This window comes from Mustela lutreola, chromosome 11 (assembly GCF_030435805.1).
Source record: "Mustela lutreola isolate mMusLut2 chromosome 11, mMusLut2.pri, whole genome shotgun sequence".
Classification (NCBI taxonomy): Eukaryota; Metazoa; Chordata; class Mammalia; order Carnivora; family Mustelidae; genus Mustela; species Mustela lutreola.
Window position 1 is genome coordinate 38,710,086 of NC_081300.1, and position 12,160 is coordinate 38,722,245.

At 37.5% G+C, this 12,160-nt stretch overlaps 1 protein-coding gene across 2 annotated transcripts in view; it reads left to right on the forward strand.

Annotated features, from left to right (window-relative positions):
* The window catches only part of CCDC178 (coiled-coil domain containing 178), a 442,908-nt gene that overhangs the window by 31,486 nt on the left and 399,262 nt on the right, over window positions 1–12,160 (forward strand). For both annotated transcript variants that reach the window (XM_059140259.1, XM_059140258.1), the window contains one exon: window positions 8,289–8,378. In XM_059140259.1, coding sequence (XP_058996242.1) covers window positions 8,289–8,378 — 90 coding nt within the window. The remainder of the gene's footprint in view (window positions 1–8,288; window positions 8,379–12,160) is intronic.

Genomic DNA, 12,160 nt, shown 5'->3' on the forward strand with positions numbered 1-12,160 from the left:
TCAGCAGACACTCTCTATTTCCCCTCCACCCAGCCCCTGTCAACCACAAACCTATGTGCCTTGGTGGGGCTACCATAAGTCTGGTGTGGGTTGATTAATTTCTGCCGAAAACTGATACCACCATCACCCTGGAGGACACCCACAACACGCAGATGATGAAGTTCAGTGAACCGCTTGCCATCACTTTCACAGTCAAGGCCAAGAACCCTGAAGACCTACCCAAGCTGATGGAGAGGCCGAAGCAGCTGGCCAAGTCAGACCCCAAAGAGCAGTGCATCACCGAGCAGTGCATCCTGGGAGCACACAATCGTGGGTGCCAGTGGCTGCACCTGGAGACCTGCTTGAAGAACCTGGAGGAGGACCACACCTACATCCCTATCAAGAAATCCGACCCAGAGTCAAAGGGGCTCTGCCTGCACAAATCCCCAAACCAGCACAATCTGCTGTAGGTGAAGGTGCGGCTCTTCTGCGACCACCTGGCCTAGGACAGCAACCAGGGCGAGGCGGGCCCGCCAGTAACGAAAGCAGCAGGTCGCTGTCTGGCCAAAAAGCAGGAGTGGAACCTGCTAGACCCGCAAAATCTGGTGCTCAGGGTCTGATGGCAGTGGCCCAACATCTCCAGTCATTACCAGGACTGTACAGTACCTCAACGAAATCAAGGATACCATGCTGTTGGGACTCCAGAAGGGCTGCCTTGCCAGGAGAACCTGCGAGGCGTGTGCTCGGATGGCTGCGATGCGACGCTGCACGAGGACGCCATCCAGACCACGCCAGGGCGTGGACCACCTTTACTGCAGCGCACTGATAGCTGGCGCGGGCAAGGAGAGCCCATCCAACCTGTGCAGCTCCAGGGGAGGAAGTGGTTGGCTGGCTCTACAGTGTCCCCAACAAGACGGAGGGCCACGTCTTTAAAAAAGTTCCAGGTGTCTGGCATCTCCATGTCTATCGTGAAGGCCAACTGCTCCTCAAGAAGTCCTTTACTTTACCTCTGACCGGAGGCCCCACAGGGCAGCCAGGACTTCCCCCCAGTGCGTGTTTGGCCACCAGCAGCTCCTGCTTGGGCACCCCTTTGATCACAGCAGCCGACCCAGCTAGGTCGCGGTGGAGACGCGCAAGTGCAAAGTCCTGCAGGAGGGCACCCTGCCGCACACAACTTCCGGCACAAATTGTGGGCGGACCTCTCGGCGGCGCCTGCGCCCTGCCGGCGCTGCGGTTCCCCTCCCGGGCACCTGCGGACCAGACTCCGGCGCCGTGGGCTACCCTGACGGCTCCCTGGGGCCCATTCGGTGCCATCCCTCGGCATGAGCACCGAAGCCATTTCCTTCAGTATTTATCTGAAGATTCGAGGGGTAACAGAAAAGCCCTCACAACCAAGATTTATTTGGCCGGTGGAGGTGGGGGAGGCCAGATGGGACGCCGTACTGGACCACTCTGTATGGATGAATTTGTGAAATAGTTGACTTTGTGTGTCTGTCTTCTGTTAAACATTCACCACTAGATGGATGTTTGGGTTTCCACTCTGAAGCCGTTATGAATAATGTTCTTATGAGTGTTTGAGTACAAGGATTTTTTTTCCCCCCAATGGGGGCACGTGTTTTTATTTCTATTGGGTATACACTTAAGACTGGAATTGCTGGGTCATTTGGTAACTTGATGTTTAACTTTCTGAGTAATTGCCAGTTTTTTTTTTTCTAGAGCACCTGCAGTATTTTACATTTCAAATGGCAGTATATGAGGATTCCACTTCTTACACACCCTTATCAGGGCTTGTTATATTGTTTCTAGTTGCATTTTTTGGTGTCTGTGTGTATATGTTATTATAGCCCTTGAAACTGGGAGTGAAGTGACATTTCATTGTGGTTTTGATTTGCATTTCTCTAATGACTAATCATGGGAAGATCTTTATATGTGCATACTGGCCATTTGTTTATCTTTGGAGAAATGTCTGTTTAAATCTTTTTCCATTTTAAAACTGCGTTGTCTTTTTTTTTTTTTTTTAAATCCTTGAATTGTAGAAGTCTTTATGTATTTCAGATCTTTACCAGATATATGATTTGCAAATGTTTTCACCCACAGTAGGGGTTGTATTTTCATCTTCTTGATAATGTCCTTTGTAGCACAAAAAAATTTATTAGATGAAGCCAATTGATCTAATTTTTACTGCTTGTTCCTTTGATATCACATCAAAGAAACTACTGCCTAATTCAAGGTCACAAATATTTACATCTCTGTTTTCTTCGAAGAGTTTTATAGTACTAGCTCTTGCATTTAAGTTTATGATGCATTCTGAGTTTATTCTTGTATATGATTTATGGTAAGAGTCAAAATTCATTCTTTTGCATGTCTATCTTCAGTTGACCTAGTACCATCTGTTGAAAAAGACTTTTTTTTTCTCATTGAATTGTCATGGCACCCTTATAAAGATCAACAGACCATAAATATGGGTTTATTTGATGAATCTCAGTTCTACTCCATTGATCTACATGTCCATTCTGATGCCAGTACCATACTGTGTATTATAGCTTTATAGTAATTTTTAAAACTAGAAGTGTGATTTATCCAACATTTTTTTTTTTTTTTTGGCTAATCTGAGTCCCTTGCATTTCCATGTCAATTTTTGGATCAGTCTGACAATTTCTGGGAATAAAAAAAAAAAAAAAAAAAAAAGGATGTTGGAATTTGATAGGAGTTACAATGAATCTGTGGACCATTATAAGGGGTTTTGGCATCATAACAAGATTATGTCTTCCAGAGTACTCATACAGTACCTTTGTATTTACTTAGGCAGATTTCTCTACATTGATTTTGTACATCAATTATGATTTTTTTCCTGAGACTTTACTGACTAGTTATTATGGCTAGGACTTTAAATACTGTGTTGAATAGAAGTGGTGAGAGTGGATATCCTTATGTTGTTCCTGTCCTTAGGGGGAAGCTCTGTTTTTTCCCCATTAAGGATGATGTTTGCTGTAGGTTTTTCATATATGGCCTTTATGATGTTGAGGTGTGTTCCTTCTAAACCTACCTTGTTGAAGGTTTTAATCATGACTGGATGTTGTACTTTGTCAAATGGTTTTCCTGCTTCTGCTGAAATGATCATATGAGTTTTATCCTTCTCCTCTGCATCCTGAAAATAAATCCTCTCTGATTATGGTAAATTTTCTTTTTAATGTATTGTTGAATTCAGTTTCCCAGTATTTTATTGAGCATTTTGCATCTATGTTCATCAGGGATATTGGCCTATAGTTCTCTTTTTTAGTGGTGTTTTTATCCGATTTTGGTATCAGGATAATGCTGGCCTTAATAGAATAAATTTAGAAGTGTTCCTTTCTTTTCTGTTTTTTGGAATAGTTTGAGAAGAATAGGTATAACTTTTCTTTAAGGGGTGCCTGGGAGGTTCAGATGGTTAAGCATCTGCCTTTTGCTCCTGTCATGATCCCTGGGTTCTGGGATTGAGTCCTGCATCGGGCTCCATGCTTAGCGGGGAGCCTGCTTCTTTCTCTGCCTCTCTGTCTCTGTGCTTCTCAAGAATAAAAAAATTAAAAAACAAAAACAAAAACTCTTCTCTAAATGTTGGTAGAATTTGCCTATGAACCCATCTGGTCCTGGACTTCCGTTCGTTTGGAGTGTTTTGATATTGATTTAATTTCTTTGTTGGTATCAATATTTTCAAATTTTCTATTTCTTCCTGTTTCAGTTTTGGTAGTTTATATGCTTCTGGGAATTTATATATTCTAGGTTGTCCAATTGGTTGGTATTTAGATTTTCATATATTCTCTTATAATTTTTTTGTATTTCTGTGGTGTTGATTGTTATTTTTCCTCTCTCATTTGTGACTTTGAGTTCTTTCTCTTTTCTTTTTGACAAATGTGGCTAGACGTTTATCAGTTTTATTAATTTTTTCGAAGAACCACCTCCTAGTTTCATTGATTTGCTCTATTTTCTTTTTTATTTTCTATATCATTTTTCTCTCTACTGTTTATCCTTTCCTTCTTTTTGCTTATTTTAGGTTTTGTTTGTTGTTCTTTTACTAGCTTGTAAGTTTAAATTGTGTATTTGACTTTTTTTTTCCTTGCTTCTTGAAGTAAGCCTGTTATTGCTATTAACTTCCCTCTATAGCAATAGAACTGCTGTTGTTGCATCTCAGAGGTTTTGTACCATTGTGATTTCATTTTCATTCGTTTCCATGGTCTTTTTTATTTCTGTTTTTTATTTCAGGGTTGAAGTGTTCATTGTTTAGTAACATGTCATATAACCTCCACAAATTTGTGATCTTTTCTGATTTTTTTTTTTCATCAGGGATATTGGCCTATAGGTGACTTTAGATCCATAGCCTTGTGGTCAGAAAAGATGCATGGAATGACTTCAATTTTCTCAATTGTGTTGGGGCTGGTTTTGTGGGCTACTATGTAATTATTCTGGAGAGTGTTCATGTGCACTTGAAAAGAATGTATGTTCTCCTGTTTTAGGGTAGAATGCTCTGAATATATCTGTTAAAGCCATCTATTCCAGTGTGTTCCTCAAAGCCATTGTTTTCTTGTTGATTTTCTGTTTAGATGATCTGTCCATTGACGTGAGTGTGGTATTAATGTACCCTACTATCTTTATATTATTATCAATTAGTTTCTTTATATTTTTTATTAACTTTTATGTATTTGGGTGCTCCTATGTTGGGTACATAGATATTTACAATTGTTATATCTTCTTATTGGATTGTCCCCTCTATTACTGTGTAGTATCTTTCTTTGTCTCTTGTTACAGTATTTGTTTTAAAGTCTATTTTGGTGAAATAAGTATTGCTACTCCAGCTTTGTTTTGACATCCATTTGCATGACAGATTATTTCTCCATCCCCTCACTTTCAATCTTCAGAAGTCTTCGGGTCTAAAATGAGTCTCTTATAGGCAGCATATAGATAGGTCTTGTGTTTTTTTTTTTTTTTCCATTCCTCAACCTATATCTTTTGATTAGAGTGTTTAGTCTACTTATATTCAAAGTAATTATTGATAGATATGTATTTATTGGCATTTTATTAGTTGCAGTTGTTTTTGAAAATTTTTCTCTGTATCTTTCTTGTCTTATCTTCTTTCATGTTTTGTTGTTTTTCTTTAATGAAATATTTGGATTTCTTTCTCTTTATTCTTTGCCTTTTTATTACTGGTTTTTGATATATGGTACTATTAGGGTTTTATATAACCTCCTCTGCATATAGCAGTCTCTATCATGTTGATGAACACTTAAGTTTGAACCCATTCTTTACTACTCTGCTCCCCATGTTTTAGGAATATGATGTCATATTTTATATCCTTTTCTTTGTGAGCTCCTTGACTGATTTTTTTCAGAAATTTTTTGCTTTCACTGCATTTGTGTTTCCTCCTTTATACTTTGCTTTTTGGTCTCTCTTTTCCACTAAAAGAGTCCCCTTTAGTGTTTCTTGTAGGGTGGTTTAGTGGTCATGAACCTCTTTAGTTTTTGTTTGGGAAACGCTCTTTCTCCTTCTATTCTGAGTAATGCATTGCTGTATAGAGCATTGTTGGCTGCAGGATTTTCCCATTCAGCACTTTGAGAATATCATACCATTCCCTTCTGGCTTGCAGATTTTCTGTTGAAACATCTCCTGCGAAGCACTTGGGTGGCTCAGTGGGTTAAAGCCTCTGCCTTTGGCTCGGGTCATGATCCCAGGGTCCTGGAATGGAGCCCCTATTCGGGCTCTCTGCTCCTCAGGGAGCCTGCTTCCTCCCCCCTCCCCTCTCTCTCTGCCTGCCTCTCTGCCTACTTGTGATTTCTCTCTCTCTGTTAAATAAATAAAATCTTAAAAAAAAGAAAGAAAGAAAGAAAAAGAAACATCTCCTGCTAGCCTTACAGGTTTTCTCTTGAAAGTTAGTTACTTCTTCTGTGTTGGTGCTCTTAAGATTTTTTCCTGTATCACTATATTTTGTAAGTTTAATTACATTATCTCTCAGTGTGGGTTTGCTTTTATTATTTTGATGGGAGTTCTCTGTGTCTCCTGGATCTGCATATATTTTTACTTTCCCAGATTACTTTCCCAGATGTTTTCAGCTATTACTTCTTCAAATAAATTTCTTGCCCCCTTTTATTTCTCTTCTGGGACTCCTATAATACAAACATTATTAATTATGTTTGATGGAGTCACTGAATTCCCTAAATCTATTTTCAATTTGTGTAATGCTTTTTTCTCTCTTTTGTTCAGCTTGATTACTTTCTATTACTCTGTGTAGTAATTCATTCCTCTGCTTCTGCCACATTTCATCAAGTATTTTTTTCATTTCATTTATTGGGTCCTTTTTCTCTGCTATGTTATACCTTATCTTTGTGTTGAGAGTCTCATTCATGTCTTCCACTCTTTTCTCAAGTCCAGTAACCTTATGATCATTTCCCCGCTCAGAGCTGGCCTACTTGAGTTCGTTCCACTAACACCAGATTGAGCAAGGACAGTCCACAGCAGGCAGAGAGTCAGTGCAGACAAACACTCTGACAGAAAAGTGACTCAGGCACAACATCTGGGAATGAACTCCACACATAGGATATTCTGCTGAAGTGCCAGGTTCTGGTGAACAGGGAATATTGCACTGCAGAGCATTCTAGGACCCCTTCTATGTAAAGTCAGTAATTTCAAGAGCAGAAAACATAACTGCCTTTAACACACTGAAATAGATACAAGAGAGGGAGACAAAATGAGGAGACAGAAATTAATCCCAAATGAAAGAACAGGACAAGGTCCTAGATAGAAGTATAGCTACCTCTAATCTCTGTTTCCATTTGCATGGAATATATTTTTCCATCCCCTCACTCTAAGTAAAGCTAAAATGACTCTTTAGTAACATATAGTTGGGTCTTTTAAAAAAAAAAAATCCATTCAGCCACTCTATGCTATTTGTTTGGAGAACTTAATCCATTTATGTTTAAAATGATTATTGGTATTTAAGGACTTTTGTTGATTATTTGCTGTCTGTTTTATACTTCTTTTGTTCATTTCTTCCTCTCTTTCTGTCTTTCTTAATGAATTGGTTTTCCATAGTGGTATACTCTGATTCCCTTCTTCTCTTGTATACCTACTATAGGTTTTGCTTTTTGGTTACCTTAAGGCTTACATAAAACATTTTGTAGTTATAATAGTATACTTTAAACAGATAACAACTTCAATCATATACAAAAACCTCTACCCTTTTATTCTTTCCTTTTTATGTTTCTGATGTCACAATTTACATCTTTTTATATTGTGCATTTATTAGTAAGTTATTGAAGCTATAGCTATTTTTCATATTTCTTTAATCTATATACTAGAGTAAGTGATTAGCACACCTCTATTATTGTAGTATTGGAGTATTCCGAAATTGACATATACTTATTTTTACTGACATGTTTTATTTTTTCAAATATTTTCATATTTTAATTAAAGTCTTTTCATTATAGCTTGAAGTGCTCCTTCCAGCATATCTTGTAAGTCTGTTGGTGATGAAGTTCCTCACTTTGGTTTGTCTGGGTAACACTTTCTTTCTCTTTCATATTAGAATGAAAACTGTGCTGGCAAAGCTCACGGGTTCCTCCACAGAGCAGGCCACTGGGAATTCTGATCACTTTCTTTGTATGACTATATTGGTAGCCTCTGCCCTTCTTCCTTGTTCAAAGGATTTCCATAGGTCTTGCTTTTGCCTGTCTCTTAGTAAGATGAAACCAGAGCAGGTCCTTTGTGCAGTGTCCAAAAGTGTGGGGAAGCTGTTTCTTTCACCCTGTTCTCCCTTTCCCAGTGAGGGGAACTATTTCAAGCTGAGTGTTCTCTCTTGGTGCTGAGCAGTGTTGGTCTGGTGAAAGGGATGATGCAGTCACAATGAAACTGTCCTCCCTTCCTATTTATGAGGTTATACACAAGCTTTTTTGTTCCATTGTGTTGCTGAAGTTTGTTGAATGAATTCCTGAGCTCTCCCAGAACTATTTTTGTTTGTTCATAACCATTTAATTATTGAGCTTCATTGTAGGATGGGAACTACAGTCTCCGGCTCCATTGTTTTGGTGATGTCACTTTGGACAGTCTCTCAGTGTTTGCTTTTAATAGATGAGTGCTATTTTGAATACCTTCTTTTGAGAGTTAACCCAATTGAAGTACCAGAGAAAACATCTAAATATATTCTTCAGTGGGGTTTGGTTAATATTTGAATTATAGTTGCTTTTGAAAGGACAATAATTTAACAACATAGTTTTATGCATTATTTTGCTTATTTAAAAATTTATATTAACTGCTCACTGTGATTTTTGTTTTCTTTTTAAAAGACAATGCCACGTCACAAGCTTTGGTTCTCTTTGGTGCCCCTAAGGAAGACACTGAGATTTTTCATGAAAATAAAATGACAAATACTGAAGGTAAGGACTGAATGTAAGTTATGTAGTTATCTTTGTAAGCTATATTTACATTTGTGCATTCATTTCTGATGTCTGTATTATATTTTTATTAAGAAATGAATCATAAATATCACTAATAGTTTACATAGTAATATAATATTAAGAATATAATATAATCTATTTTACCAATAATATACTATTCATTGTATTTAGGCTATAAGAATTGTTTATAATTTCAGAAATGTTGAATTTTTAAAATAAGCATTTTCTTCATTGCTTATATTAAGACTAGCATATCCTAGATCCTTTTCTGTTCATTGAGGATTTGTTTCTTAGACAAAAAAAGAAAGAGGACTAATATTTTCATGGCATGAAATCCAGAATTAAGAATCCATAAAACACTTGCTTTTGCTCTTACAAGTGGTTCTGATATTGTATGTGGAAAGAGGTAGAAAGATGACAAAATGCATGGATTTCATCTATAGGGGTTCATGCTTATTTCTTTTCAGCTTGTTTTGGTGAAGAACTCTATGTTAATCAAAAAATTCTAATCTTGATTTTGATAAACTTCTGCTCTGGAGATTTTCAGTTTGACGGATAAAATTGGGATAAGGTGACATTCTGATTCTTTATCTTTTTCTCTCCAGCAGAAAGGTTGATTAGAATTTTAATAATCTGGCTTAGGGTTTATTTCCATAATTTGGGACAAGCTTTGTAAAATATCAAATGATTGGTTTATGAAACAGTTAATTCAAGGCACTGGGGAGTATATAGTACTAGTAGACTATAGAGTCATTTAAGAAATTCTCTTTATATAGAGTGTATAATCTTGCAGTTCAGATAAAATATAACTACAAACCAATTAGTACAACACAACAGTAAAGAGTGGCTAAAGAGTGGCTATATAGAGTAATAACAAAGATAGCACAAAGTAATTAAAAAGGTTCTATACCCAATTCCAATGTGTGAGCGTGAGGTCTCCCCACTACCAAGCAATTCTTGGACATGAGCTAGGGTCCTACAATTCAACTCAGTTCTGACACTTTGTACCTGGAAATAGAGTCAGTTCCCAGAGGTTAAGGGCTTAGTGCTACTGCAGAGGCCAATCAAAGGCCCAGGTTATCATCTGTGCTTCTGACCAACTATAGATTAGAAGTTCCAATGAACACCCCTCCTTGGGTTTGCTAGAATGGCTTCCATAACTCAGAAAAATATTTTTACTTACTAGATTACTGGTTTATTAGAAAAGGATATAACTCAGGAACAGCTAGATTGAAGAGATGTATAGAATAAAGTGGGGGGAAGGGTACAGATTTTTCGATGCCCTCTTTGAGTTTGCACTCTCCCCAAATATTCATGTGTTCACCAACCTGGAAGCTCTCCAAACTCTGTCCTTTTGGGATTTTATGGAGTCTTCTTTACCATTTGAATTTGGCAGTTGATTCAACCCCCAGCCCTTCTCCCTGGAATGGGATTAAAAGTTCCAGTTCTCCAATCATGTTCTAACTTTGCAATCATGTTTCCTTCCATTCTCTTGCTTATCTTTTCATTCATTTAAATATCTTTTTAAGGAGTTGAATGTTTTGTCTTTGATGAAGTCTAATTTATTATTTTTTTTCCTTAATGTATCTCCTCCTTCCCTTCCTTTCTTCCTTCCTTTCTGTCTTCCTGCCTTCCTGCCTGCCTGCCTGCATTTTAAAGATATTTTTCTGTTATATTGTGGCTTGCACTTTTTTTCTGATGAGAAATGTAGCAGTTATTCATATCCATGTTCTCTTTATGTCATGTTCCCTTTTGTTCTCTGGCTACTTTAAATAATTCCTTTTTATTTTTGGTTTTCAGTAATTGGACTGTGATATTTCTAGATATAGTTAGTTCTCTTGATATTTTAATTGTTTGGGATTTGCTGAGTTTCTTGGATATGTAAATGTTTTTCATCAAATTGTGATATAATGTGGCCGTTATTTCCACAAATATTTTTCACTCCAGATTTCTTGTTTTTGAGGAACCTGAACCTTACACACGTTAGATTATATGATCATTGTCACACAGTTTTTTTTAGGATCTATTCTTTTTTCATTTTTCTTTCTGTTCTTTAGATTGGGTAATTTCTTTCAATTCATCTACACATGCACTGAGTCTTTACCATATCCTTTGGTTTTTAAGTCTAACCAATTTATTTGTTAATTTAGATTTTCTTATTTGCAGTTCTATAATTATCATTTAGTTCATTTTCATTTTTTGTTTTTATACTACCACTCCTTTTATGTTCACTTATTAAGGCCATATTTTCCTTTAATTACTTGAACATATTTTTCTCTTTACCTTTTTGAACATCTTTGTAATATCTACTTTAAAATCCTTGCTATATATTAAAAAAAAAATCCTTGCAGTATATAGAATAACTTCTGGGATTCCTAACTGATTTTTTTCTAAACTTCTAAAAACACAATTTCCTGTTTCTTTGTATGATTTAATACTGAATATTTGTGTAGTACATTGTGAAGACTCTAGATTCTGTTATCTTTCTCTGAAAGAAATTGATTCTTTTCCTAGCAGGCAGCGCAGTCAATCATTTGGTCAACCTAAAAGTAGTATATGGTTGGTTTTATGCAAAAGTTCAGATATATAGGGCGCCTGGGAGGCTCAGTGGGTTAAACTTCTGCCTTCGGCTCAGGTTATGATCTCAGAGTTCTGGGATCAAGTCCCACATTGGGCTCTCTGCTCGGCAGGGAGCCTGCTTCCTCCTCTCTCTCTCTCTCTCTCTCTCTGTGCCTACTTGTGATCTCTCTGTCAAATAAATAAAATCTTAAAAAAAAAGTTCAGATATATAAATCTATATATACATACATATCTATATACAGATTATAGAGAACTATCTCTATAATATATGTGCGTACACACACACACACACACACACAAAATTTACCAATCCCCTCTAATTTGGCTAAATTCTGTCTCCTGCATATATTATATTATAGCTTGATTTTAAGCTTTTTTGGGTGGGTCTAGAGGAGCTCTAACTCTAATGTACCTTCCTTCCTTCTAAGCTGTAAGACAGAGAGTGTTTTTGAGGCACTGATGAAATCTCTATATAAAGTCAGTACTGGAGTTCTAAGGTTTTTCTCCCCATCCCTCACCAATATTATTATTATTTTTTTAAGTAACCAAGATTTATTGTTTTATGCACCACACTCAGTGCTCCATGCAATACATGCCCTTCATAATATCTACCACCAGGCTCACCCTACCTTTCACCCCTCTTCCCTCCAACAAACCCTCAGTTTGTTTCTCAGAGTCCACAGTCTCTCATGGTTCATCTCCCCCTCTGATTTCCCCCAACTAACTTCTCCTATCCTTCTCCCAATGTCCTCCATGTTATTCCTTATTCCCCATAAGTAAGTGAAACCATGTGATAATTGACTCTCTCTGCTTGACTTATTTCACTTAGCATGATCTCTTCCAGTCCCGTCCATGTTGCTACAAAAGTTAGGTATTCATTTTTACTGATGGAGGCATAATACTCCATAGTGTATGACCACATCTTCCTTATCCATTTGTCCATTAAAGGGCATCTTGGTTCTTTCCATAGTTTGGCGACCATGGCCATTGCTGCTATAAACATTGGGGTACAGATGGCCCTTCTTTTCACTACATCTGTATCTTTGGGGTAAATACCCAGTAGTGCAATTGCAGGGTCATAGGGAAGCTCTATTTTTAATTTCTTGAGGAATCTCCACACTGTTCTCCAAAGTGGCTGCACCAACTTGCCCTCCCACCAACAGTGTAAGAGGGTTCCCCTT